The sequence below is a fragment of the Daphnia pulicaria genome, chromosome 11 (genome assembly GCF_021234035.1).
Source record: "Daphnia pulicaria isolate SC F1-1A chromosome 11, SC_F0-13Bv2, whole genome shotgun sequence".
Classification (NCBI taxonomy): domain Eukaryota; kingdom Metazoa; phylum Arthropoda; class Branchiopoda; order Diplostraca; family Daphniidae; genus Daphnia; species Daphnia pulicaria.
This window is the reverse complement of record NC_060923.1, coordinates 3034821-3062569: the sequence shown is the minus strand read 5'-3', so window position 1 is coordinate 3062569 and position 27749 is coordinate 3034821. Positions and strand designations below refer to the sequence as shown.

At 41.7% G+C, this 27749-nt stretch overlaps 4 protein-coding genes and 3 long non-coding RNA genes across 9 annotated transcripts; 3 read left to right on the top strand and 4 right to left on the bottom strand.

The window, feature by feature from the left end:
• Positions 1-28: 28 nt before the first annotated feature.
• Positions 29-14264, top strand: LOC124315158 (basic-leucine zipper transcription factor A-like). 3 transcript variants are annotated; one of them, XM_046780624.1, is made up of 7 exons: positions 29-1021; positions 10145-10261; positions 10403-10628; positions 10889-11209; positions 12551-12626; positions 12850-13183; positions 13245-14264. In XM_046780624.1, exons 1-7 carry the CDS (start codon positions 41-43, stop codon positions 13551-13553), a joined length of 2364 nt encoding a protein of 787 aa, XP_046636580.1. In that variant the 5' UTR covers positions 29-40; the 3' UTR covers positions 13554-14264. The 3 variants fall into 3 exon arrangements, with proteins under 3 accessions (XP_046636580.1, XP_046636581.1, XP_046636579.1); XM_046780625.1 differs by having other exon boundaries at positions 10886-11209; positions 12862-13183; XM_046780623.1 differs by having other exon boundaries at positions 10886-11209.
• Positions 5314-6387, bottom strand: LOC124315795. Its single transcript, XR_006911687.1, has 3 exons — positions 6302-6387; positions 5966-6160; positions 5314-5877 (listed from the first exon to the last, which is right to left on the bottom strand). It is a non-coding gene; the product is annotated as an uncharacterized LOC124315795 (long non-coding RNA).
• Positions 9733-27749, bottom strand: LOC124315806. The gene is made up of 3 exons (XR_006911701.1): positions 27668-27749; positions 21180-21184; positions 9733-9746 (listed from the first exon to the last, which is right to left on the bottom strand). It is a non-coding gene; the product is annotated as an uncharacterized LOC124315806 (long non-coding RNA).
• LOC124315104 (intraflagellar transport protein 140 homolog) lies at positions 15122-20827 on the top strand. The gene is made up of 18 exons (XM_046780497.1): positions 15122-15330; positions 15401-15625; positions 15710-15854; positions 15926-16110; positions 16178-16618; positions 16685-16874; positions 16936-17158; positions 17227-17341; positions 17403-17842; positions 17900-18083; positions 18152-18317; positions 18402-18522; positions 18596-18872; positions 18939-19123; positions 19189-19333; positions 19401-19577; positions 19643-19861; positions 19942-20827. Exons 1-18 carry the CDS (start codon positions 15202-15204, stop codon positions 20425-20427), a joined length of 4053 nt encoding a protein of 1350 aa, XP_046636453.1. The 5' UTR covers positions 15122-15201; the 3' UTR covers positions 20428-20827.
• Positions 20411-21124, bottom strand: LOC124315663 (p53 and DNA damage-regulated protein 1-like). Its single transcript, XM_046781471.1, has 2 exons — positions 20673-21124; positions 20411-20609 (listed from the first exon to the last, which is right to left on the bottom strand). The coding sequence occupies exons 1-2, from the start codon at positions 20899-20901 to the stop codon at positions 20449-20451; spliced, it is 390 nt and encodes a 129-aa protein (XP_046637427.1). The 5' UTR covers positions 20902-21124; the 3' UTR covers positions 20411-20448.
• LOC124315496 (hydroxyacylglutathione hydrolase, mitochondrial-like) lies at positions 21170-22618 on the top strand. The gene is made up of 5 exons (XM_046781213.1): positions 21170-21309; positions 21382-21494; positions 21557-21678; positions 21752-21978; positions 22053-22618. Exons 1-5 carry the CDS (start codon positions 21243-21245, stop codon positions 22433-22435), a joined length of 912 nt encoding a protein of 303 aa, XP_046637169.1. The 5' UTR covers positions 21170-21242; the 3' UTR covers positions 22436-22618.
• On the bottom strand, positions 24040-25345 carry LOC124315709. The gene is made up of 3 exons (XR_006911583.1): positions 25199-25345; positions 24931-25082; positions 24040-24799 (listed from the first exon to the last, which is right to left on the bottom strand). It is a non-coding gene; the product is annotated as an uncharacterized LOC124315709 (long non-coding RNA).

The window sequence follows — 27749 nt, the reverse complement described above, 5'->3', positions numbered from 1 at the left end:
CATTGGCTGGCGGGAAGGCTCGGATTCCGCTCGGACGACCATGTCAGTCAAAGCGGAATTGAACGTCGACGAGACTAAATTCATGGATCTAAGTGCCATCGGGTGCAGTTTGTTACTGGAACAGCCCAACTACACTTGTGCTGGTGCTCGATCAGATACCAGCATCACGGTGACCATGTCCGGGCCCAACGCCATATCCGGTCAAGGCGGAATCTACCAGTCCAGCAACTACCTTAGTCCACGTCAGGCTCCTCCTCCGCCCTATCCTGGCGGACTGACGCCTTACCAAACGCCTTACCATTCGCCCTACGTCAGCCCTTATGCAACGCCGTTCCAAACACCGTCGCCGAGCCCCCTGTCGTCAGTCCAATCCAGTCCGGGCACTTCCACGTGCCACAGGACCAAAGGCCCTGGCATCGACGACGAATTGGCAATGATCCTCGAAAGTGATCCATTCATTTGGGAACAGCAGCCTGGCAATATTCAATCGGCGATTCAGGAAACAATCAAGCAACCACCGCCACCTTATCCGCTACAGCCGGATCGGGTCACAGGACGCCCGCCGCATCCGCGCTCGTCCCCGACGACCCAACCGTCGCGGACCCAATTGAAACAGCAACTCCAGCGACAACAGCTCGAGCAGCAGGAGCGTCGCGAGCGCGAACTAATCAAACTCCACCAATCCGCCGGAAGGGCGGCCAGTTGCCCTTCTGAGAAACTGGGGATTCCCATCATCGTCCCGCCTCAGCAACAGCCGACCGTGATGGAACCCGTGTCGGTTCCGCCGCAAGTTTTGACGGTGCGCACCCGGCTGGAGAATCCGACACTCTACCACGTCATCGAATCGCGGAAGCGCCAGGTGCGCGAATTCCTCCAGCAGGGACATCAACAACAAGGGTCCGATTCGTGTCCGCTGGATCAGCGACCCATCACCGCGGTCAATTCCGCCCCGCCCGGCGGATTCGTCATCCCCCTGACCCACCAGCATCCCTCCTCGTCAGCAGCTCCGACCGACGCCGAGGTAAAGTCAAATATCCATCCAAACCCAAAACCGACATCCTGCTTTTCTTCTTCTTCCGCCTAGCTTTAATTTAGCGTTCATTTCCGTTTGAGAGAGATTTCTGACATTAATGAGGAAGTAATGCAATTGTTATGGAAAAATTCCCGCCCCCCCCCCTCCCCTCCTTACTCTTAATATCTAAAAGAATTTTTCTTTTACTGCCGGATCGAGTTGAGCTCAAATTGATCCGTCGCAATGATGAATGTGCGGATTCGTTTCCCCCTCTCCACGGCGTAAAAGGAGATTATTTTCTTGTCTTTTTCTCCCCCCTATTGCTTCCCCTCCGTCGGATTGGCATTGCGCAAGTCAAGACGTCGGCGGAATAGCGTCGGCGTGGCCCCTCCTATATTTGCGATTCCGATGGATGAGAGCGACGACGACGACGACGCTATATAATGCCCGCAAGTATAGAGAGGGTGCTTCCATTGCTCGCTTTTGGTATTGATTGAGACTCGGACGCGGACACGAACAAAAGTTGAGCGTGTGAGGTTGACGGTGCTCGTCGGCGCCGTCAGTGGCGTCGTCCTTCCAAGATTTTTTAGTTTTTATTGTTATTCAAGGCTTTTGTTTTTGGAGGGGTTTTTTTTTTTTGTTTCTTGTTTCTTTTCCATCATTCCGGATATGCCTCTCTGTGGGCTTGTGCCGTTCGCAGTGCCGTGTGTCCTTTCGTATCTAATTTGATCAGTCGTGTTTAAGCGAAGGGAAAGAATAAGACTTTTCTCCGTTTTTTGATTGCCGCCATCTCTTAAAAGCCAAGAAGCCAAAAGAATACAAGTGAACCAGGGTCCTCTTTCTCTTGTGTTCTGCCTCGGCTCTTCCTGCGACTGAAACGAGAACATCCGCGACCCGACCGTTTGCCACTCAACCGACGACGTCAGAAGTCGAACGACGTGGACCATTTTCGTTCCTCTGTGCCCAACCGTGTGTGTGCGTGTGTGTGTGTGAGAAGTGTCTGTCATTCAGAAAAAGGGGAAAACCAAAAAATCCTCGTTTTTGGTTTTTGATCCAAGGATTAATTATCAATTTCTCTCTCGCCAACGGGACACGACATTTTAATTCTTCAGTCGCATCACCATGATGTAAGAATCTTTTTCATCGATTTTCCCCCATTTCTTTTTTATCTCTTTGGAAGTTTATTCTATTATGTGATCATTGGCTTCTTTATTTGCTTTTATTTTGGGTTGTGATCAAAACGGGCCAATGGATTTTTGCCGTGTCACTGTGGCGTGAGTGTCAATGTTGAACTCTGGTCAATTGATTGCGACTCACGAACGACCGTTTGAATTTCCCCCCAGCTCATTTGCCTTTTGCTCCCCCCCCCCCGCCAGATTGAAGAAATCCGTAACAATTATGAAACAAAATTATTATAACTGGGTCCGCGTATTCCTTATTAATACGTTAGATAAGTTCTAGAAGGAAGACGTCTCTCACCATTTCCTGGTGGCCCTGCAGGATATTTTTTTTGATTAAGAGACTCCCCACTAAATCAAGAAAATGGGGCAAGCAAAGTTGCCAGCCCAGAGATAACTCACAATCATGACTCGCAATTTGAATAGGTATACGAAATACGTATAAGCTACTATATAGACACAGTGTGTGTGTGTGTGTGTGTGTGTGTCTGTCGATATCTCGTTTGGTTTTCTGCTGTCTATCTCCTTGTGTGTATCGAACTGGTCGATTGGACCTGCTCCGCCCGATAAGGAGACCCATCTTTCTTGGACGGAACATTTTTGGGTTGTTGAAACAGACGAAATGAAAAGGCAGTATCGTCGGTCAGGGTAGAGGGTGCTGGTGAGTGTAGACTTGGCGGAAGAAAGGGAGGAGACACAGTGAAAAAAACGGGTTTTCTCTCTCCAGTGATAAAAGAAAAAACAAATAGGAAAAATTCTTCTGGGTTTTTCTAGTAGTTGAATAATAAAATAAAAAACAACAAACTTTGCCGGTTCTTGTTCATTCTTCTTCTTCTCCTTCATTCGGGTTCTTCATTGTGGTCTCTTTGCATGTCTGCTCGTCTGGAAGAAGAAGAAGAAGAAGGGAGAAGGAAAGAAAAAGGAAGAAAAAAAACGGTTTCTGATCGTCATTTCGTGCCCCCGTTCTTTAGCTGGAGGTGTTGTTGTTGTTGTTGTTGCCGCCGTCGTTGTTGAGAGCGACCCGCAGTTCATAGCCGGAGCTCGTTGGCGAAACATGGCGTCCGGCTAAACCAATCTGTAACATTTTTGTTTGATTTCAACGAGTTTCTTTTTTGTTTTGGAAAAAATCGTTGGAAATTCGAACCAATCCCCCAAGAGAAGTGCAAAAAATCAACGCGCCAAATTCAAAAAAAGGAAAAAAGATGAGAATTTAATTTTGCTCAAGTTCTGGCGTTCAGAGAGACACACAAAAACAAAAGAAGATTTTTCCCGTTCGGGAGTTAGTGGACACATTCCAAAGTGCCGGGAACCCGTTACTTATTTCTTTCAAAACAAAACCAAAAATTCGTAAGTCGATTATTATTTATAATTCTTCTATTTCTCTCTTTTTTTTGTTGTTGCTGCTGTTGTTGAATAATTAGCATTTTTTCAAACGTAAACTCATTAAAGTCTAGTATAACTTTCTAGACACATTCGCCGACACTAATTCAAAAATGTAATTTCTTTTTGTTTCACTGCGTCGTTTGCATTCAAATTAGAATTATCGTGATGATATCTATCCGATTACCATTCGGTTGACCCGCAGTGTCATTATTGACAGAAGCCGACAATCATTTTTGAAAGGAAACTTTTCGTAATCGTAATAACGACGCAAAAGTCAATCATCATTTTATTATACGCGTATTTATTTACCAAACAACAAGCCAAAGTTGAAAACAAAAACAAAAACAATCTCAAAGCTAGCGGCGGCTCTGTACTCTGCATTTCTGTGAAAATACTTATCCCGGCGAAATTCCGGTGAATCGTGTATTAGAGAGCTCATTTTTTGTGTGTGCTGTTATTGTTGTTGCTGTTGTTGTTGATTGTTGGTAACCCTGCGGGCTGCGCTATTCGATCAACGTCACCGGCTTCTAGACTAGGTGTACAGTGTGTGTGTGTGTACTGCGTGCCCTCTACTCACGGATCGGATGGCTGGCCGGAGCAAGAGAGAGAGGGCGGGAGTGAAACGGTGATGACGGTAGAAAGCCGGTAGAAATCAAGACGACGCCGCAAGGGCCACGTTTCTCGTTTCTAGGCAAATGGAATTGTTTTTTTATTTTTATTATTATCGAAAATAATCCCGTAGTGGCCAGTGGAAAATCTATGGTAATAAGCAGGTTCTCCTCCCCTACATATTCGATAGTGAGGTTTGAACTTGATTTCAAAGGGGCCGGTGATTGACACACTCCAGCTCAATATAACCAGCCAGCCAGCCAGCGGAAGGAAGAGAGAAACACGCCCTCTTCTCTTTCCCTTCGTCGTCTTCCATGGTACTACAAATTTGATCTGATTTTCTCTTCTTCTTCTTCATCTTCTTTTTTTCTGGGCGATACAATATTCTTTCGGTCTCTTATCGACACTCTCTGAGGTCATCTTGCCAACTCGGCAATTTACCAAGTGCCGATTCACAAGAAGAAAAAGAAGAGAAATGGAGAGATGAACCGGGAATATAAGTGGGTGTGCACACATAGCCCAGTGTGCGCAGCAAGTCCTTGTGTGTATCAATTAGCACAGATCGACTATACTCCCCCCTCAGTTTCACTCTCTTACTTGACATATTTTTTCACTTTGATTTCATTCAGTCTCCCTTTTCCGAATTCCATCCGGCTTGGGGGGAAAACAAAATTTGAACTGACGCTGCATATTTTGAATTCTTTTTTTTTTTCAATTTAATCTCGCCTTTCCTGATAATTAACAAACGACCGAACAAATGATTATCTTAAGATTTTTAGCCTTGGGGCAATCCGGCGCCCCGGTGATGAAATTTAAGCGTCATTCCGTCACTGCACATCGTAGGAGAGAGAAACTACTTAGATCAGATAACACAAAAAAATCTCGACGACCATTGGCCGTCTCTGGTGCTTAGCACATAGTCGTCACTGGCACGCACAAAGATGATTGTAAAAAAAAAAAAATTAAATTCAGTAACAAAAATGCTGATTCACATCAATTGGATTACTAGAATATCAACCAGTCAGAGCCGGATTTTGAGGTTTTACTTGACGTCCACCTCATCCGTTGGTATGTTTGAATAAAAAATATGGACCTTGTCAAAAAAGCCCGGGAAAAACATTTTCGTGGGCGATATAGATATAATGCAATGCGTATAATATCATCAGTATTAGGGCTTCCTAATCTCAGAGTGGTTGCTAAGCCGGGCGGATAATACGCCCTGGGTGAAAAAAAATAATAATAATAATAATAATAATAATAAAAGGAAACCTTTCTATAGAATAGATTTATGGCGTGGAATTGTGTGCAACGGTCGTTTTCTTTATGTTCTGACGATTCTTCACGCGCAGACGACCTCAATTTTTTTTTTTACTTGATGCTAAACGTAATCGGAATCTGTTTGTAATTCGTTGAGCGACTCGTATTATTGATTTCAACATATTCAATCGTATTTCTACATATAGAATTGATTGATTGATTTTATAGTTATTCCTATTCAGGTAAAGCACGTTCCGTCACGGCTGTGGAAATTCATAAATTTCGGTACTACTCACAATAGAGAGAGAGAGAGAGTGTCGTGTAATTCCGGCGTTCGAGAAGGGCCCAGCTACAACAAAACACGCGTAGAATTAGATTGACGAGTTGACAGTTTGTTGTTAGGTAGAAAAAATCGGAATCAATTATCGTTGTCGTTTCCTAATACGAAAGAAAACATTAAAAGCCAAACGACATTTTCTGGCGTTGTTTGAATTCGAGTTCTTTCTTGGGAGCTTTTAGTTATCACCTAGTAACTTTTGTTGTTGTTTGTCGTGTCAGGAAACTACAATTCCACTTGAACCGGTTTTCCTCCTTTTGGTTTTTCATTTGAGATCTTTTTCTTTTCTTTCTGGACTTAATTGTATTATTGTTTGATTGAAGTTATACTATACACGATTCGGCTACAGCGACAGAGCAAGTCGTGGATGTTTTGACTGATAGCCTTAACCGAATATAATCTAGTAAATTAGAAATAATAATAATAATAAAAAAAGAAAAGAACAGAACAGAAGAGAGAATAAAAAAGTCTGAGCTGCGGGATGAAACTGGTTTCCAGCGTTCGAGACTACCTTTGCTCTGTTACCTCGACTCGCGCCGAATGCTAAATCACGATCGATTCCCGAGATAAGAGAGAATTTTCTCCACGACCCTGTCGTGTACGACGTAATAACTGTGCGCTCCGCGTAAGAACTTTGTCTGGCTTTACTCGTCAGTGCCATTAGCCGCCGTATAGTAAATCGCGGTAAATCGGGAATGACTTTTTTGACGCTCGACAATTTTCAGTTGTACCCAGTTACTTACTTACTTACCAAATCTTTAGAACTATGTATGACGGTCGAATGCCACCAATAAAATTTCAAAAACGAACAAAAGATAATCAAATGGCCGTCGTCGTTGTCGTCAGTCGAATGCTTGCGCGATAACTGTACGTATACAGCGTTTTATTTCGTTTTTTTTTTTTTTACGTCGTCCCTGCCTAATCTTTGGTGGCTGGTGTACGCTGGTACCTATTGATGTAATGTTGTTCCATGCCCCCGCCGACGATCTCAGAACCTTGGAGCCGAGCGTTTGGGACTGAGTAAAAAAAAAAAAAAACACAAATCTAAACAAGAGAAAGACCGCCGGCGGACTTCGTGATGATGTGGAAATTTGACCGAGTATACGTTGCGCCGGTAGCAATAAGTTGGTGTGCCGCTGTCCCGACCAGTGCCAGACACACGGAACCTATAGGAGGTAGCAGCTAACAGGTTGTGTGTGTCTCGCGGTCGTTAAAACAGTGACTGGTTTTGACATTTCCCTTCTTGACCCCAAAACGACGACAGTTGGAGGAATAACGAAGAATCGGAGAATTGATATCGGCCGCTTTTTCTTTGAATTCACTTTTCTGTGTGTTGGGTTAATGGACGATGCCGGATTGGTCGTCGGCAAAGTTATTCCTCAGCCGCCGTCTCGTTGCTGGCCGTCTACCCCTCAATCCTCTACGTAACACAGGTAGACAACTTAACAGAGACTCTCTGACCCGTCCTTTTTCTTGTTGTTTTTCCATGGCCGAATCATTTTTATGTCCAGCGGGGAAAATCCCTTCTCATCAAAATACAAAAACCAAAATTTAATCATGAAGAAAACTCTTGTCGAATTGAATTCTCAAGGTATCGTGTACGAACGGCACACAGAGTGGGTCTCGCACCTTGGATTGACGCAGCTGCGGGATTGCGTTTCGTTTTTAAATGCGGCGCATTTTTTTCTAACCGCGTCTTAAGTAATTGGAAGAACGAATGGAAAATGCCAAATGATCCAGAGTAGGTTACACATACATCTGCTTATTGGTATTTCTCTCTGCGCTAACCGCTGGCGCCGGTTTGAATTGACAATATGAGTGGCTCGTGCGATTCGTTGGGCATTCAATCGACGCGCTACTCACCAAATCAATTTCTGTTGTGAAAAATATGTCGGTGATGGCGAGTGAGCCGACTCGCTGATGATTCTCCATTGGGATGGAAAAGGAAAACGGGATCCCACTCGAGCCGGTTCGGTTATTTGTTCTCCCGAAAAAAATTTCAATCGACTTTGGTCTTATAATCGTCTGCCGGCGCGCGCGCGTGCGATCTAACATTTCGAGTTTGGGCCGCTTATAATATTGCCGTCATCTTTGCCGAATGAAAATGACGAAATATGGCACGAGCCGTAAAAGAAGTGTCTCTATTTTTCTGCATCGTCATTTTGTTAGACTCCCCTCTTTCTCTTTTTCGACGAGAAAAGTCTGCGCGATAACGGCAAAAAATATTAACCTACAAGTTAGCCAACGGGTGTACATTTTTTCCAACAACATTCGCCACACCCAAACTGGTTTCTAATTCTTCTAATTCTTTTTCTTCTGAATATTTTTACATTTCGGGTGAAATTCCAAAGAAAGAAATTGTCGATGGCTAAAAAAAAAAAAGAAAACGAAACGCAAATGCGCTGCAACAAAAAAAGTTGGAGCCTGGGGAACATGACCGGCCAAAGCAATAATCAAAAAGTGTGCTCGGTCTCTGTCATCGTGGGGTTGAAACTGCACCGAAAGAGTTAGAATCTCAAGAACCGGATCGACGACCTCATTGCAGTCGTGTTTTATTTTTTCCTTTGAGATTTATCGGGTAGAAAATAGAAAACAAAACGAAAAATTCAACTGTTATCGTCATCATCCATCAGTTTGCTTCTATGTGGATCGATTCCATTCTCCTAATGGAATCCGCCGCTTAAATAATTGAGTATCCAATCACGAATTAAAAAAACAAAAAAAGTAATGATGGAATCAAAGATAATGTGACACTTAGAGAAATGCCAGCCACTCTAGAAAGGGACTGAATAAATTCCACCCAAATCAAGAATTAACGAAATGTGAAAACAAATTTTTTTTTCCCGATCCTATTTCACGATGCCAGTCTTGTCCCAAGTCGCGTGCCAGTCACAAGATTTTACGAACCATCTCCCGTCCAGAATGTCAATTTTTCTATAATTTTATTCCCCCCACCCTTTTTTTTTTCCTCCGGCATTTGATTGCGGTTCATCCTCTTTTGTGGCTTGGATTTCGTAGAAAATGAGAAACGAGCTTATTAGAATTTGATTCTACTGTTTTTTTTGTTTTGTTTTGTTTTTTCTTCTTCTTTTACCTGTGGGGGTCTAATAGGTAGTGTACATGCCCCCTTTTTCATCCTTCGTGAGTTGAATCCGGATGGTTCTCATCCAAACCAAAGTTCCCGGACTAAAAAAATGAAATAAAATAAAAACCCACCCACAAGGAGAGAGGTAGGGGTGGGGTGGTCGAGATAGTTACTTGTTAATACTTGATTCTTGTGTCGTTCTATTAGTAGTTTTTTTTTTTCCATTGTGGATCCTTGTTTACACTTAATCGTACCAATCTCCGAAATCCCCCCAGATGTGGGTGGATACTCGGCCGGGAAGCGTCGGTCGTTCTTTTGCTGTCGATTGTTTTTTCCGTTTTTCTGTTAAACATCTCCGCTCCCCAAAGAAAAAGTCTCATTCGAGACCGAACCAACAAGTCGAGATAGACAACAAGTGAAAAAAACAATTTTTTAAATCAAAAAAGAAGATAGTCTAACAAAGATAACTATCGGTGCGATTGAATATTCCTGTGCTCGCAGCAACCACCACCGCAAGTGCGCGCCGTAATCCCCTTAATTCCAAATTCCCACACACACTGGGCGGTTTCTTTTTCTTTATTCGGAAGTGTTTTCCTAAGGGTTCAGCGAGTCCAAATCTTCTTATTGAGCTGTGGCTACCCGCACACACGCACCTTTTCTCAACCAGGTCGTCACCCACTAGTAGACCTCTTCAAAGCGCGTAATTGTCAACCGCTTTGAAAAGAAACAATTGCCGTGACTGGAAGTGTTGGTAGTGATTTTGAGTGGAACTGGTCAAACGGGTCGTGACCCCCCGTTGAAGATATTTCCCGAGAAGAAACGAGAGAGTGCTTACGCGGGATCGAAACAAAATCTCGAAACTTTTTTCCGAGCAAAAGGGAAAACCTGTCGGCCAAACACCCGCCAACTGGAAACAAATTTGGTTGCCATCCAGTTGTTGTTGTTGTTGTTGTTGTTGCTTGCCTTCCTGAAAAAAGTTTGGCGGGCTTAACGACCATCATGCCGACTTATTTAGACATGAATACCTTCAGCGTCCACCAGGTAGAAAAGAGAGAAAATAAGTTAGAATGTGTCTCGTAAGATCCTGTTTGCCATTACCAAGAAACCCGCACACACCAAATCCATTTCGGGATTTCTTGGTTTTCTGGTTATTTTCTAATTTCTAGTATTTTTTTTTATTAATATTGATTTATTCTCTATAGTCGTTGAACCAGTTTTTGTTGTTGATATTTTATTGACCCGATTTTCTTTTGTTTGATTCGATCAAACATAAAATAAAATAGGCGGACGATTTCTTGGAAGACATATTGAATCTGGAAGCAGGTCTGGAAGAGGCTGATCGCAATCGAGTCATGGACGCCACATCTGAACATCACCAACACCAAACTCTTCCGCCCGAGGTGAAATTGATTTTCTCGGATAAAAACAACAAAAACAAAATGGAATCTTAGATTAACAAAAGTTCCGTTATGTCAATTTCATCTTATTCAATGTCTTGTGTTGTTTGTTGTTTTATTTTTTTGTCTCGTCGCTGGATCTAGGTGAGCGATTCGGGCAGTTTGATGGAACACTTTTTGACTTTGAGCTCAACGTTACATCACCACATGGATCACGTTCCACTGCCGACAGCGCTCGAGCTGCCAGGCAGCACCAAACAGCTAACGTCCGGCAACACCAGCAGCAGCACGCCGCCCGGCAAGGGTACGACGACATCCGTTAGCGATAACGTGGATTACGTGCCCATCATCACCGGAGCCTTCACTGCTGGTAAGAGATAAATTATGAGAGACCAGGGAATGTTCAATTGTCATGTCGTGTGGAAGAGAAAAAAAAAAAAAAATTGTTTCAAAAATATTGATTCTATTCGAATTTTGATTAACAATCAGGAACTATGAGCTGATAACACAGGTGAATGTGTATTTTACCTGTGACGTAGACTCTAGAATTTAATCTCTTTGCTTCTCTTCCGATTTTGAATTTCGTTTCTTCTTTTCGTGTATTTGATTGGCTAAACTACCAACTAGCAGGATTGAAAGGATCGGGATCGGGATTGACCTCGGGACCACCTTCGTCGCTAACTTCTCCGATGACGTCGCCGACCTCGTCGCCTTGCCACCATCCGTTGCGGAGCAGCTCGCATCTCTCCAACGGCAATCACCACCACCATCACCACCACCGCGGATCCATCGACTCGGTTTTCGTCGACTTGGATCTCAGCGGCTCCGGTACGGAATTTGGGGCCGGCGGCGGCGGGCTGTCGGCCTCGCTAGCCGGTGATTCGACCGGCGGAGTAGTCGACTTACGTGCGCTAGCCAAAGATCGCCAGAAGAAAGATAATCACAACATGAGTAAGCATCGAAAACGAACCTTTTTAAGTTCTTGTATGTCTACCACAATTTTTCTAGGTCACCTACTAGTTCCCTGCTCTCACTTGCGCAGAGATAATCGGCAATCAGTGTACCGTGTGTGTCCCGTTTGTCTCGTATTGGAATGTTTCGATTTCGTGTGCTGGCCCGAGAGAGAGCGTTCCAACAGTTGTTGGTCTTTGTCCAAGGGGAAGACGACGAAACAAATATGTTGATCTTTGGGTTATGTAAAGTCGCCACACTTGCATCGACTCATCAAGATAAGAATATTTGTCAATCAACTTGCCATGGGTGGGCAGCACTCATATTTATCAGATTGTTTTTCGTCTCGAGCTGTCGAACCATGGTTGGTTGCTACGGGAAACGACCGTTGGATTCCCGTTGAACGTCACTTCGTTTACTCTGACGGACTTGTGGGGTTTTACCATGCCGTCGCTTGTATAATATCGAACAGATGAACCGCGTGAATTAGTTGCAGGCCCTGTTTTTCTTTCTTGAGTCAATAATAAGGACCGAGTTGTTGTTCTCCATTTCAACATTGGGATCTTAATCAGTTGTTTGTTTGGCTCATCGTCAATAGACGATTGCCTCTTAAGACTCTTCGTCTCAATCTCTGCAATGGACAGCCACAAATAACAAACAATCGACTTGGCTTTCTTCTATCCCCCCTTCCCACTCTTTGATTCAGCCAGCGCGGAATCCACTTTTTGGTTATATAAGCAGATCGCGGCCAACTGAATTATTATCATACTATTCTAATCATGATACAATTCACCTTGATTCGTCATTTGTTTTTCTCTTATTGTCCACCGTGAAGATCCGTTGTCGATTGTGTGGCCAAACATATTATTCTAACCGACCCGCTCATCTCCAGATCTCTCGTTTGACATCACGGCCGTCGTCTGAAATTGTCTGTCCGCCGTTTGATTGCCTCGTTAGTTGGCATCCCGTTCGAACCTGTTCGGACTCCCTGAAACTACTCCAAAAAATGAACCAGGACCGCCGTGATTATATTGACGCAACCTTTTGAACCTTCTATAATCCCTCCCATAGCGCTCTCATCCATAAAACCATAAAAATGATCAAATAAATTAAGATGTAAAACAACAACAAAAAAATGAAGAAGAAGATAGAGACATTAAAAGTCGTAACTGCTGCGCCGCACTTCCGGCGCTTGTGTGCCGCCGTACTGTCCATATCCATTATTTATTATCAGTTTGTTTCTTCCCTTGTAAATGATGGAACAAAAAAGAAACCAGTAGCCGGAAAACAATCAACCGAAAAGGTCTTAATTGTTATTTTTTTTTTGTTTGTTTTAAACAGTTGAGCGGAGGCGCAGGTTCAACATCAATGACCGGATCAAGGAGCTGGGCACTCTGCTACCGAAGAGTAACGACCCGTACGTTCATTTCCATTTCAAATGAGAATCAATATCATGTTTTATCAATTATTCAAGTGGCTCGATCATTCACTTATTATGGCCTTTCATATCAATGTGATTGGTTTAATTGAATTTGATAAAAAATTGATTGTTCAGAACAATTTTGATTGATGATCGGGGGACTTGCTGTAGCACTAAGTCGTTCGTCGCAAAGTTCTTCCTAGTATTTAAAAGATTATAGTGATATGTGCAGGTACTACGACTGCTTCCGCGACGTCCGCCAGAACAAGGGAGGCATCCTCAAAGCCTCGGTGGATTACATCCGCCGGCTGAGACATGACCGCGACCGTCTGGCCCAAAACGAGGCCCGACAGAGGCAGCTGGAATTGCAAAACAGGCGGCTACTGCTCCGGATCCAGCAGCTGGAACTCCAAGCCAAAACGCACGGACTGCCGCTTCCGGCTTCCGATTCGGAAGGAACCTGGACCGATCCGCACCTGACGTCGGCCCCGTTAACGCCATCCACTCCGCCTTACATCAAGACGGAGCCCCGTGACGACAACTCATTCCGAAAAGTATAAACATATTTCACAATTGAATTTATTTATGACTAAAATCAAATTTGAAATGATCAAGGTCCCCGACTTGATTCCGGAGATCGGCGGAAGTGGCCTGGCTGTCGCTTGCGAATTCTCGTCACTGGACGACTTTATGGAAGATGATTTCAACCAGGCGACCAGAGGAGATCCTCTACTTAGCAGCTCTCACGCTTCCGCCAATCAGTCTCACACTCATCTGATCGGCCATTTCGAAACCCATCCGGATGACCATCACCACCACCACCAGGGCGGCGCCGACCTGTCGCAGGATCGCAACTACCAACCGTCCGAAGAGGACGAATCGCTCAGTCCGGAATCACTGGATCGTATGGAGCTGTCGGCATGATCGACGGATGTCGCCCGTACGACTTCCCTTTTTTTTACTGTATCCTGCTTTTTGATTCGCGAAGAGTAGAGATGGAGAATGGAGTAAAACAGGAAAATAACACGTACACAAATCAGCTATACACATGAGAATCTATCTCGACCAAGTTACAAAAAAAAAAAGGTTTTCTGACCGGCACGTCAACACCAATCCATATCCTCCGCACTCTGTATACAATGAACCGCTCGCACACACGATGGATTTATTCCACCAGTTTTTTTTTCCTTCAAACGCCAACTATATGCAAAGCAAATAATTAAATTGATGAGTGTAATATTTTTTTTTTGTAATTGTGTCTCTCGGGGTTAATTATTTACCGTGCTGTTCAATGTGTCGTTTTGGTTCTTAACCAAAGCGAAACCAATTCTTTTCGCTGTCATCATCACGTCAATTCTTTTTTTTTTATCATGGCTTACGGATTGTTTGTTTTCTTTTCGATTTTCCTGGTGATTCATTTTCATTTCCTTCACACGCCAACAGAAACAAGTTAAACAAAATTGTGTGGCACTGTAGTAGCGTCATGGTGCGGGTAAATCGTATTTCGATTTGAGATTTTTATATATCGGTGTTAAATTTTCATTCTCTTCATCTCTGACAAACCCCTCCCCTCCCCCCACCTTCCCGTGCTTTGTACAGTGTTTGGTCTATCCTCTTGTTGTTGCTGTTGTTGTGGATTGAAGGTGAAAAAAAAACAAAAAAACTACGAGTTGTTGGGATTATGATCTTTCGATAATCGAAATCTGCAAGTTTCCAAGTCGGTCAAAATAAGAATGCGGTCGGGTGATTCGTACCGATTCAAATCATATCCTCCCATTTTGCCACCCTCTTCGTTTCATGTGTCGCTGTGTACGTGTCTTAAGCATTTGAGTTTGATACTATATCATATAGCTGTAGAGTGTCTTCCACTATCTACCGAATGACTTGTGTGTGTGCTGTTTCATTACAATTCCTACAATAATGTGTCTCATGTAATATCTCCCACGTTGGAATTCATCTACACTGTGCTCCTATTAACACAGCAAAGCATGACATGTATACACATGTAGTCACGCTTTCCTCATCCCCCCCCTCTCTCTCTCTCCCTTTTCTTATATAATTATTACGTCGATGTTATATATATACCTTTGGTGCCTATGTTGTTGCCGTTGTTGCTAAATTGTGTCATATGGGGGGAACCTAACTTCTGACGAGATGTCAAAAACGAATTTAGGGGCTGAGTGTGTCGTGTTTGAAGCCGATCTATTCAGCCTCTTGAATGTGCGTTATTTCTATCAGTCGTTTGTATTAAAACAAAACACACTAGATTGCCACTGTATTGTTTTAGTTATTTTTCTTACATAACATATAGACGTCGGTCTCGTTTCTCAACAAGGTCTTTTTACCTATTGAATAATAAATAGTGACTGAATCGCATCTGTTTTGCCTTTTTTCCTTTTCTCGTTTTTTGAATTTCAGGATTCAGGGGTGTGTTTTGCGACGTTGCCATCTGGATTGGGTTTCCATGGAAACACAGTATGTTTTCCTGAAAACACAATGTATGGACTAGAATATTTGAATCTCGTGACGTTTTTCGCAACCGTTTGGTTGTAATTTGGTAAAGAAATCTAAAATGACAATTTTTGTAGAAAGATTGTTAGTTCACCTCGATGGAAAAGTTTTGGAAGACCTCGTTTCTCATTCGACGTTGAATTACACGGCTGTCATAACTGACGACAACCAGCTGTACATATTCCAGGAGGTGAGAAATACAATATGGTTCAAATTTATGTAATCTACTATAAATTTTGTGTGTTATGATGGAATTTTAGAGTGCTCTTTTACATGGCTGTCCTTGGAAAAGCCCTTCTAAACTTATATCGATCAAATGGCATCCTACTCTTGCTGTCGTCACTGTTGGTTCAGATATTGGGGAAATTTACACCCTCATCCTGGATACAAAAATTTTGAAGGAGATAAAAGTTCCAACTGTTCAAAAACAACCAGTTCGGTTTCTCTGTTGGGCAAATGAAAATCAGCTTTTAAGCCTTAATAGCGTAATGAATATATGAAAAAGTATAATGGTTATAATGACATTTAGACTGATTTTCATTTTTCTCTCCAATTCCTCGTAACCACAGAATGGTATTCTAACAGTCTGGAATCATTCCAAAGATAACCATTTCCAAAAGATAACTGAACATGATATAAAAGACACACCTTCTCAACTGACTTGCTTTAGATTGCCTGCACCACCTTGGGAGAGTTTCATTGGAAGCTCCTCTGGTGAGAATTTCAGTTAAAATTTTTAACCTCATTTATCTGACATGTTTTTTATCAAAAATGATGTAATTCAGGTGCTATCTATCATGCTGTTCAAGATGGCCCAACATGTACAGAAGTTGTTCGAATGGAAAAGGCCATTCAAAATATTGTCAACCATGAAGATTCTCTTTGTGTTTTAACTTCTGGTGGACTTCTTTCTGTTTTCAGAAAAAATAAATTGAAGGACGGAACTAAAGTCATTGAACTTCTAAACACGGTACATAAACAGTGCGTTTACTTATTTTTTAAACCTCTGAATAAATCAATTCTGTTTCTTCTCTCAGGTAAAAATAAGCGGGAAATCTCAATTAATTCAACTGACGTGGTTGAATAAAAATATGCTTGCTCTGACCGGTGGCGATCTGACAATCCGTTTGTGGAACTGCCAAAGCAACGATACTTTCCTCTTGCCACTGCCTGATGTAGCTGAGCTTACTCTTCACTCTGGAGCGGAACATTTCACCACACTTGCCTACCTGCCCGATAAAACCCACGCTCTCCTGTCCGCTGCGACTAATTTGGGTGGCATCGTCTTTTGGCGAGACAACAATAATCGTAACGACATTCACACTCCCGAAGATGATTGGCATTTCATCGGTCTGGTTGGCCTGTCTGGTGGTTCTATCGAACATTCCGTCTGGGGAGCAAAATATCTCTTTGTACATAATGGATCTAGCCTTTATCAAATTGTCCAGCAGCAACCATCAGTCGCTTTCAGGAACGAAGTAAATTACCGTATTTTGCAATAAGAAAAAGGTTAAAAATCTAAAATAACAATTGGATTTGTCTAGATTGGTGTCGTTCAACTTTCGTCATCTGTAGTATCCGTCCAAAGACAAACAAATTCTGTTCAGCTGGATTTACCAATAAGAATTTCCGGAATAGACTTGTGTGAGAATCACCTTTTAGTGTGGGGAGAGGGAAAAGTGGCTGTTTACCAGATGGGAGTAGGTACCACCAACGAAAAACCTTTTGCAATTGGTAAGTGTTTGTCTCTTATATTCGACTTTCATTGCGAAATTATTCTATTTGAACGTTATAGGAAGTTTTGAATGCGAATGCTTGATGGTGCGGCTTCACAAAACAGCGTGTTTCTGTCTAGAGGGTCCGTTGATCCAAATGCGGAATTTTCAAGGATCTGTAGTGTGCCCCCCGCTATCCTTTATGGACTCGGAAGGATCTCCCGTAACGTTGGATCTCTTCGGTAACTTCTTGTGCGCATCATCGACCAGTGGCTACGTCAAGCTGTGGGACGTGACTACTAGGTATGTAGCTTAATTTACTCATTGTTAGATCCTTTCGCTTGTACATAAACTATTATTTTGAATTTTAGTGATCCAAAGCTACACATAAGCACGAAAAACGTAACAGCGAATGTTGCTGGTTTTGAGCGATTCCGTTCCGTGAAAACCAACATTGATGGCTCTTGCATCTCATTTACAGTCAATGTACGTAAACCATTTATTTATTTACGAAAGTGTTAAAAACAAATTAAATTTGGAATGACAGGCAGATGAAGGACTAACCAAATTGTTCGTGTGGAGAACCACAATGAATTTGGTCGAATCCTTTAACGTAGCCGCCGAATGGCCAGAGGAGCAAGGCGTTCTCCAAGTTCATTACTGGGATGAAGATGAACCCCGGATTGTTGTTTGCCAAATCGCAGGCAAAGAGAACAGCTGTTTGGTTTCGCTTTTAGTTCCAACTGAACAGGAAGAGCTTCTGGTTCAAGACGTGGTCCCCATGACAACCGACCTCATTGGCGTCCGACTTCCTCACTACGCCATTGTGGATGAAGCGACGAAAATTCATTTGCGGTTGCTAGACAGTTTGGCCAGTCTGAACGATCACCGTGATAAGGCAGCCCGCGACGCATTGTTATCATTCAGCTGTCACCTAAGACGTGGGCGTGTGGAGCAAGCCTATCAGGCTGTGCGATCTTTTGCTAAGTAACTTGACTGTTAGCATTTTTAAAAATACATGGCTAACGACATTTTTGAATACAGTCCGAAAATATGGGAAAGCTTAGCTCGCAGCTGCGTCCAATTGAGGCGACCGGACGTCGGCCTAATTTGCTTGGGGAAATTAGGCAACGCCAGGGCAGCTGCGGCGGTTCGATCTGCCCAGGAGAAATATTTAGGCCAAGTGGATGCAATTACAGCTGTTCTTGCCGTCCAGTTGGGCATGATAGTAAGTGGTTGAGTTAACTTTCTTTTATTCAACCCAACAATTGAATGATGTCATATTATTTTTTACAGAAAGATGCGGAAGCGATGTGCGAGCAATCTTTATGCTACGACCTTCTTAGCCGAATGTACCAGGCTTCTAACCGATGGGACGAAGCGCTGCAATTGGCCCACACTAAAGATCGAATCAACTTGAAACGGACTTACTACGAGTACGCTCGTCATCTCGAAGGCGAAGGTACGTATCTTGTTAATCTTTTTCTTGATTAGCTGCCATGATTAGGTTATAGCACTTCAAAAATAATTGATTTTCTATTTGTAGGAAATACTACGTTAGCGCTCCAAATGTACGAAAAGTGTCAAACCCATCATTTTGATGTCCCACGAATGCTATTCGAAGATACAACCGCCCTTCAGAATTATTGCACTTCCAGTCAAGACCCGTACATTTTCTAAATTTTTGTTTCTCGTAAAGTGACGGGGTTTTTAATCAGGCTATTGTTGTTTGCTCGGTAGAGAACGACTTCGTTGGTGGGCTCAGTTTCTGGAAAGCAGCGGAGAGATGGATACGGCGCTAGAACACTACGCCAGGGCTGGAGACTACCTTTCACTTGTGCGACTTCATTGCTATTTGGGCGATTTGAATCGAGCGACCGAGTTGGCTGAACAGAGCCAAGACCGCGCAGCTTGCTTCCACGTCGCCCGGCAACACGAGGCTAACGATAACATTCCCGAGGCTTTGAAGTTTTTTGGCCAGGCAGCCGCCTACGGTAACGCTGTCCGTCTATGCAAAGTATGTAGTATTCATATCATTCCCCTTTTGAGAGAAAGCACACTTGACTTTTTTCTTTGTAAATAGGAACACGAACTGGATGACCAGCTGTACCGATACGCCATGCTGGGCGAACAAGAAGAAATGATTGAAGCTGCACGTTATTTTGAAGGTTCATCGGCTAACAGCGATCGCCAACCGAGATTCGACCGAGCAGTCATGCTGTACAGTAAAGCTGGACTTCTTGATACCGCCCTCGATTTGGCTTCTAGGTAATATCTTGCATGAAATGTATAACAAGTGAATGTTTGGCTTATTTTTCTTGCGCCCTTCAAAGAACGGAACAGCATGAAGCTGTATTAGAATTAGCTCGACGTTTGGACAAAAACTCAAATCCTGCATCACTGCAACGTTGTGCTGATTATTTAGCAAGTCATCGCCATTATGATGCAGCTGTAGATTTACTAGCAATGGCAGGAAAGGTAAGATTGGAATCTCGATATTTTTTCTACGTCTGAATCTAAGTCTGAAAGGGAATTTATTTTACAGAATTCCGATGCAGTTGACATGTGTTTGAAATACAATGTCACGTTGACAGAAGTGTTGGCCGATCAACTCGTAAATGGGGAAAATAACAGCCGATTGCTAACTCAACTAGCTGAAGTTGCTCAACGCCAGGGTGACTACCAGTTAGCGGCCAAAAAGTTTACTCAAGCAGGAGATAAAGTAATTCATCTTTGGTTTTTATTTTGTTGTTTGAACTCTTTAACTAATGGGAAATTTGCATCTAGTATCAAGCGATGAAAGCTCTCTTAAAATCAGGCGATACAGATCGAATTGTCTTCTTCGCAAACGTGTCTAGGCAGCCTGATATTTATATACTTGCTGGAAACTATTTACAAACCCTCGACTGGCGCTCCCACCCGGAGTACGTCAAACACATTGTGACCTTCTACACGAAAGCTAGATCGCCTGATCTCCTTGTCGGCTTTTATGAAGCCTGTGCACAGGTTTGTAAATTAATTATTGGTTATTAACTTATTATTTATCTAAAAACTAAATAGATACGACAATGTGTTCTTATTATTAGGCCGAGGTTGATGAATACCAAAACTACGACAACGCAATGAACGCATTGAAAGAAGCGCACAAAATAATGTCCAAAACTCCTGAAAGTAGTCAATCAACAAGATCTAAAGCACTTTATATGAAAATGGCTTTTCTGGAGCAGTTCATTAACATCAGAAAAATGTCTGCCACAAACCTTCAAGGAATTTCTCAGTTTGAAAGTATCTTACAATCATCTAGCATGGATTTAGGCATCTTGAAACCAGGAAATGTTTACTCTGCTATTTTCCAACTTTATGTTGATCACCAAATGCACAATGAAGCCCTCCAAACTTTGAATGGGATGAAAGCAACTGTTCCAAAGTTCATGAATTATTTGGATCCTGACATGGTGTCTCAATTATGCCTAATTCAAAATGTGTCATCAACATTATATCTCGAACAAGGTAACCAAAATGGAGAGGAAAACTCAGAGGATATAAGAGAAATTATTAATCACAGAAAATAATTTATTGATGATATTCAGACTTCACTTAGAAAGTGCTTGCATTATAATCTCAGCTTCTTTAGATATTGGTTTTAAATCAAACCCTTTCAGTTCTGGTTTCCCTTCAAGATCTCTCAAATGTTTCACTTGTTCTTTAAGCTTGTTGCGATGTTCAGATATCTCTTGATCAACTTCTTTTAACTCTGCAGGAGAAAGGCGACAATTTGAATTAATTTTGTTGAAATTTAAATGCTAATTTTAAATACCTCGTTCCAACAAGTTTTGCGCCTTGGACGTCCTTATTTTTACAAATATATTTCCAATCGACACCCATGCCTTTTCACTAGGTTCCAAGCCATTTTTCAAAGCCCGAAAAGCTTCCCGTGTTTTTTGGCGCTTGAAATCCAATGCTACTATCTCGTCTCTGGTGATAAAAATCTCTTGGGCAGCAGCTTCAGTTTGAAGTATCAACTGTCGTGTCTTTTCGAAATCCATAGCACAATCTTTTTGTTTAGTTTGAAAGTTTGAAGAGATTGTTCTTGTTTGCTGTTGTATCGTCTGCTATTCATTTTGCCCCATTGCCAAAATTGACGAACAAAATCAAAAGAACCAAATTTTGTATTGTTTATTTGTTTCTGTCTTCAGTAATTTTGTTACCTTTTTATTTTATTATAACTGTTCTGCATGATATCTTGAATATTAGAGTTTGATTCAAAACTGATAATCATTAGGCCTAATCAATCAAGCGCAATTTCAGTATTTAACGTGTTAACACTGTCTGTCGACTGCTCTGTGAGTAAGAGCTATCGGCAAGTGGCTCAAAAACAAAAAAACAGATGAATACTCTAGTTCGTCTTCTACCTGAATCGTGTTTGCAAGCGTTGACTGCGGCATATTTTCGCTGTACGTCTACAGTTTTTATTTGAAAATTATTTTCAACAAATTGAACATTTTCTTAAAAATTATTCTTTGTAGTTTCTGCTTGGAGAGCCCTTGGTTCAAGAAGTCACAGCCAGCTCAAAACTTGTATTGACTCAAAGATGAAAGTCCATATCATTCCAGCTTTGCAAGATAACTACATGTATTTGGTATGCAAACTTTTTGGATTCGGCTTATCACATGTAAAATACATTTCATACTCAAACTATAGTTGGTGGATGAGAGCTCAAATGAAGCTGCAATTGTAGACCCAGTAAACCCTAGCAAAGTGGTTGAAATTGTAAATCAGGAAAATGTGAAATTGACCACTGTTCTTACTACTCATCATCATTGGTTTGTTATATCATTACTCATTAGTATAGTAATTTTTTAATTTAAATGTGTGGTATTTTGTTTTTAATGACAGGGATCATGCAGGTGGCAATGAAGAATTAGTAAAACTTGTTCCTGGGCTTGCAGTATATGGTGGAGATAATCGTATTGGAGCGTTGAATAAAAAAGTTTCTCATGGAGATAAACTTCAGGTTGGAAACCTAGAAATTCAATGTCTATTCACACCATGCCACACTTCTGGGCATATTTGTTACTACCTTCCCTCAAGCAGTGTCAATGGACAATCAGCAGTATTCACTGGTGAGTAAAACTTTGAAAATATTCTGGTGGTTAAATGAGTAAATATTTTCAATATTGTTTCTTCGATATTATAGGTGATACTCTCTTTCAAGGAGGATGTGGTAGGTTTTTCGAAGGAACGGCTGATCAAATGTATCATGCATTGATCAATGTCCTTGGCGCTCTTCCTGATGCTACTCGTGTTTACTGTGGTCATGAATACTCTTTGCAAAATCTAGCTTTTGGACTTCATGTAGAACCCAATAATGAATTCATTTCCAAACGTATATCTTGGGCCCGAGAGCAACGGGAAAAATCGCAACCTACTGTTCCTTCTCTATTGAGCGAAGAAAAGGAGTTCAATCCATTCATGCGGGTTCACGAACCCTCTGTTCAAAGTCATGCTAAACAAACCGATCCTATTGAGACGATGAAATCCTTGCGCGCTGAGAAAGACTCATTCAAAGCCAATGTATGAAAATGATGCATGTGCGACCGACATTTTTGGTATAATGATGTCCTTCAATATGTCACCATTATATTCATGTTTGATATTAACTGTACATGTCATCGGGTTATTTTCCCTTTGAAGAGTTTTATAGCTTTCGTCACACTTGATCGCGGAAACGTATGTTGAAAATACATATCTACTGCGACGGAAGATTTTAGATTTTGAATAGTTTGCGCATTGCTGCTGATTTTTACGGGCGATATTTTCCACTCCTTGCATAACAATGCTTTTTAGACCACTACCAAAAATTAATCGACTCAACATTTCCAACAGACCAAGTATTTTTAGATAGAATGTGGTGGGAATGTCTGGTTATGGATTACCGAGTTAGATGTCGTTACTGTTAATGCTGTAGAACGTGTTATGGCGGCAAGCAGCCGAGTCGAATTAAAAATGGTGCACGTTCGTTGTCGAGTAAGTTAATTGTTTTGTGCTATTTTAAGTATCATAGTTAATAGTTATTAACTGTTGTTAAAGTATTGAGCTTTTATGTGTTTGTAGCAGCCTATTTAGCTTTATAATATCAGCACAGACTGTGATATCAGTACCACTTTCAGTTGTGATGTATAAGTTGAACAGCATTTCAAGCAATTTTTCACCTTTTTATTCATTGGGAAAAATCTATTGGCCCCCGGATTTCGGGGGCAAAGGCAACATAGCATTTTACACGCCACATTTGTGTACTATAAAATGGAGTCCGTTTGGTTGCAACGTTTTCTGGGAACGGCGCTAAATACCGAACTTCCATCAAACAAGCTAAACGTCATTAATTTAAGAAAAAAAAAAAGAAGTTTTACTTAATTTAAAATAGCTGGACAGCCAGTCAAATCAGAAACAAAAGACTGTTGTGAGGCGCGTCCTTATCCCCGGGTCCCCCTAGCGGCATCCCTATCCCGGGGCCTCCGAAATTCGGGGGCCAATAGGCACAACCAACGATTGAAACTAAAGGACAAGATCCTAAGACCATCAACGGATCAACCTCATCAACCAAGCGACATAACTCACTATCCTCCAAACTACAAACTCTCACTCAACAAGTTTTTCCTTGCTCGAATATCAGCATCAGATGATTCTAGTCTAGATTATGTAAAACTTGCATACAATCGATACAATGAATAGGTTGTGCGCAAGTTTTACATAATCTAGACTAGAATCACACAATTTGAAATTGTGTGTGTCATTCCAAGTTATACAATGCAATTCGAATTGGATGGAAATTATAAAGACAAGACGAGAGGAGGGGTGAAAAATAAAGAAATATGGAAGCGCAGCACCCAAAAAAAAAACATTGTTCACGCACGCACATATCAGCAACCCGAGGAAACACGTTTCGTGTTATTTAAAAACAAATAATAATTTGTGGTGAATTTTCAATATAGAAAAAATGGCAATTGGGGGGGGGGGGGGTGATTTGACCAAAAAAAAATCCGGTAAAAACATAAAAAAAGAGAAAATGAAAATCAACGAAAAAAAATGTGGGATGGAAATGGAATTAGATAAAAATCTTGTGATTACAAAAATCTCGTTTTGCCGGTGTGTAAACGAAACAGAACGCAGTCGTCATTTTTTTCCCCCATGAAATTCGTACGCTATGATATTTAATATAGGTCTCGTCATCTTAAAAAAATAAGATAAATGCAAAACAAAATATTTTGATAAAAAACACGCACTTGTCCAACTTGCAGCTTTGCGCCCTGCGCCTCTTCAGCATTTCCCGTGTCTTGACAAAAATGTATTTTCGTTTCCCTTTTTTTCCCACTTAGCTGGGAGTGTAAATGCCTCATCAGAAAAACACCGTTCCTAATTAAATTTATTTGCGTTTTCTCGAGAGGAAAAAAAAAACTAATTGGCCGCACAGATTCGCTTTCACGATGGGGGAAACGGGGATGGTAATAATAATAATTTCAAAGTAAAAATGTTAACCTCCTTCCAATTTTCCAGGTGAAATGATATCGACCCCAATTCGAACAAAAGTGGATGGATGGATTGCACTTGAATTCAGAACGTTTTCACGACTCGTCGTTGCATGTCATCTCTTTCCCTCTCAATTTACTCTATAATTTTAATATCAATCGTAGTTCGTTCCATTTTTTGTTGTTTTTTGTTTTTATCCTTAGAATTATCAACATTTCTTGCTTTTATTTGATCTTGTTTTTAACCGGAGAGGGTCTTGAAACTGCGGATGGTTTCGTGGATCCATCCGTCGAAAGCCGAGAGTCGAGTGTAGACGCCTGGCAAATTGGTCCGCCCACAGCCGATGCCGAAACTGACGACACCAACCTGGAACCACTGACCTTCTTTTTCGCAGACGAGAGGACCTCCTCCGTCTCCCTACGACCCGTCAGCAGACACCCAGAAAAAATAGAAGAAGAAATGAAATAAATGATGTACAACTTTTGACAAATTGCCAACATATAATATAAATAATTACTTAATTAGCAAGAGAAAATTTTAAGTCTTACATCACAAGCGTCTCTGCCTTCTGCGCCGGCGCAGATGGACGTGGATGGCAGGACGAAATTGGGCCCAAATTGGGTCTATAACGCCGCCTGACACTTGGCGTCGTCCCACAAAGACACCTTGAACTCCTTCAGGATCACCGAATGAGTTCCATCTGCGATCATTTCAAAATTCGCGCCATTATTTTCTTTTTTTGTCTCTCAAAGCGGCAATTTCAAAAATTGCAATCATTAACTGACGTCATTATTCAAAAAATAAGACCCAAATTACCCTCCAATTTGCGTCCCCAACCGGTGACGACGCAGCGCGTTCCTTCCGTCTTGGAGACTTGGCCCGGATGAGGCATGCAGACGACGTCGATATGAGGCCGGCGTCTGGCCGGCTGTACGAAACGGAGCAGAGCGATGTCATTGGCCAGAGACATCTCTCAAAGGCCGACAAGTAATCTGCTGGCAACTCGGTGGGCGATCGCTCCACGATTTGTCCGTCAGACACGTTACAGTGGCCGAACCAACCAGAGTAAAACCCGGTTTGCATTGGAAACGAATGGTGGAGCCCGGAACGAAACCACCTACTGTCCAGGATCCATGTCCCGGGGCTTCCGGTACTGCACAAACGACCGGATCACAGGCAGGATCTTCTCCCGACCACCGACCGTTACTCAAACATGTTCTAGATTCGACTACTAAACATCAGAAAATTGAAACAAAGTCAAATTTACAGCAGCTTAAAATTAGAATAATTAATTTCATTTCATTTGCGTACCAGAAAGGCGATGTCCGGTCTGATAGGAGTAGGAAATCGGATCACCGACTCCTGTGCCTCAGACGACGGCAAATCCATTGTCGATATTCGGAGGATCGCCACACGAACGAGTCACACAGACTGTGCTGGATGGGACCAAGTGCCGTCTGGCCTGCAAGTGATTTGCTCCTCCCCATTCAGTTGATATCCTTCCTGGCAGCTGAAAGTAATCCGGCTGTCAAGAATTGAGCTCGTTCCGCTGACAGTTCCATGTTTTGGCACCTGGACATCTGAGCAGCGAATGGGTTCACAAACTGGAATCTCCTGCTCGTCCCATTGTCCATCATCGGCGCAGGTCAGCGCAGACATTTGGGGGTCTTCCAGCACATAGCCTAGCCGGCAACTGAACTGGATTGTCTTGCCAAACCCGTACGAACTCTTCAACGGTTGCCTGAAGTTGAAACCAAACTGATATCAAGACGTCGCAAAAGGCCAGTAACGGCAACCACCACCAACTCCATTGACCCCAAAACGAAATTCATAACATTGGTGATTGCACATCTGTTGGAAAGAATAAAATTATTATTGGCTACATGGATTTAAAAAATAAAATTGTTTCCTATTATATATCTGTACATATTTGTTTTTATGTACAGATCTGGTACATGTACATACACATGGCAGGTTATTCACTTCACAATCTTCATGTCACTGAAACTCTAAGCAGCAATGGGACAAGGATATTATCAATGTCATTTACAAATTTACACAAAATTACCTATAAGAAATATAACTCTACCTAACTCTTAGCTGGGTTGCCTCCTAAACCGTAGTATAACAACAAACATGCTGTTGGCTGTTGCAGGGTACGCCACCAAAATAGCAAGATTCAGAAAATAAGATCCAATGGTTCATGTGCAAGGATACCTATGCTATAAGAAAATCTAAATTGTAATGGTCTGGTAGCAGTCATGGGGAAATACCTTATCTCGAGTAATCACCTATGTGTGGGCTTCAAACATGAGTTTTAGGCGTTTTACAGCATGAGGTTCTATAATGGATGGAAATTGACAAACGCTACTAGTCAACTTGTTGGAATGACTGACAGTATGTCACATCTAGAATTTGAAGAAATAAGTTAGAATACCATAAAAATCTGAAAACTAGGTCAAGCTAAACCTACACTAGATATGAAGTTAAATTCGGTATTTTAAAGTATAAATTAGCAAAAATTTGTTTCGCCCATTTCACCGCGTTTCACGATGTAAGAACAACAAGGGCGACACTGGCGACATCTAGTAATCAGTTTTGAATCTTAAGTAAGTTGTACAGTCACATCACAGACATCACATGACAGTATGACACGTCGTTCGTTACTTCAACAAATTTCAAAACAATTAAAAAAGTTAAACAACGGAGATCGGATGATAAGTTAACTATTCTTTTGTAAAATATCGCACAATCTTTGGCTAAAGATTCTTACTGCATGCTGATGGTCTAATCCAATAATGCAACCTCACAACCTATGTCTTCTGAAGCAATTTAATAATTTCTGTTGCAAGGTATTTTACCAAAATTATTTTTAATTACTGTGTCCTTTAAGGCAATAATGTTCACATTAATTTTTCCCTGTCAAGTTGTAAACACTCTCTCCATACCCCTGCCCAAACTACCGAAGACAAGACTCTGAAAACTGAAATATCGATCTGCCACCTGGTGAAACAACAGAATTTAACTTTAGTTAGGCGGTTTTTCTGAAATCTTATTATGTAATAACAGTATTTATAGGATTTTCATGGCATGTAATTTCGACTAAGAGATTTGTGAAAAAATTTGAAGACCAAGTGCTAAATACAAGAAATAGATCTAAAACACCAGATAATAAGTTATTAACTCATTTTATTAATCCACAAGCCAAGGTTGTTATTTGATGCAAACGGATGACATCCCGTAACAATACGAAAAATTTCGGAACAATTAATGTAGACGTCAAACAGGAAAAACAATTCAATTCTAGCTATCGAAACGAACTAGTGTTGCAAAACCATAGAGAGAAGCGTCACAGGTAAACATTCAC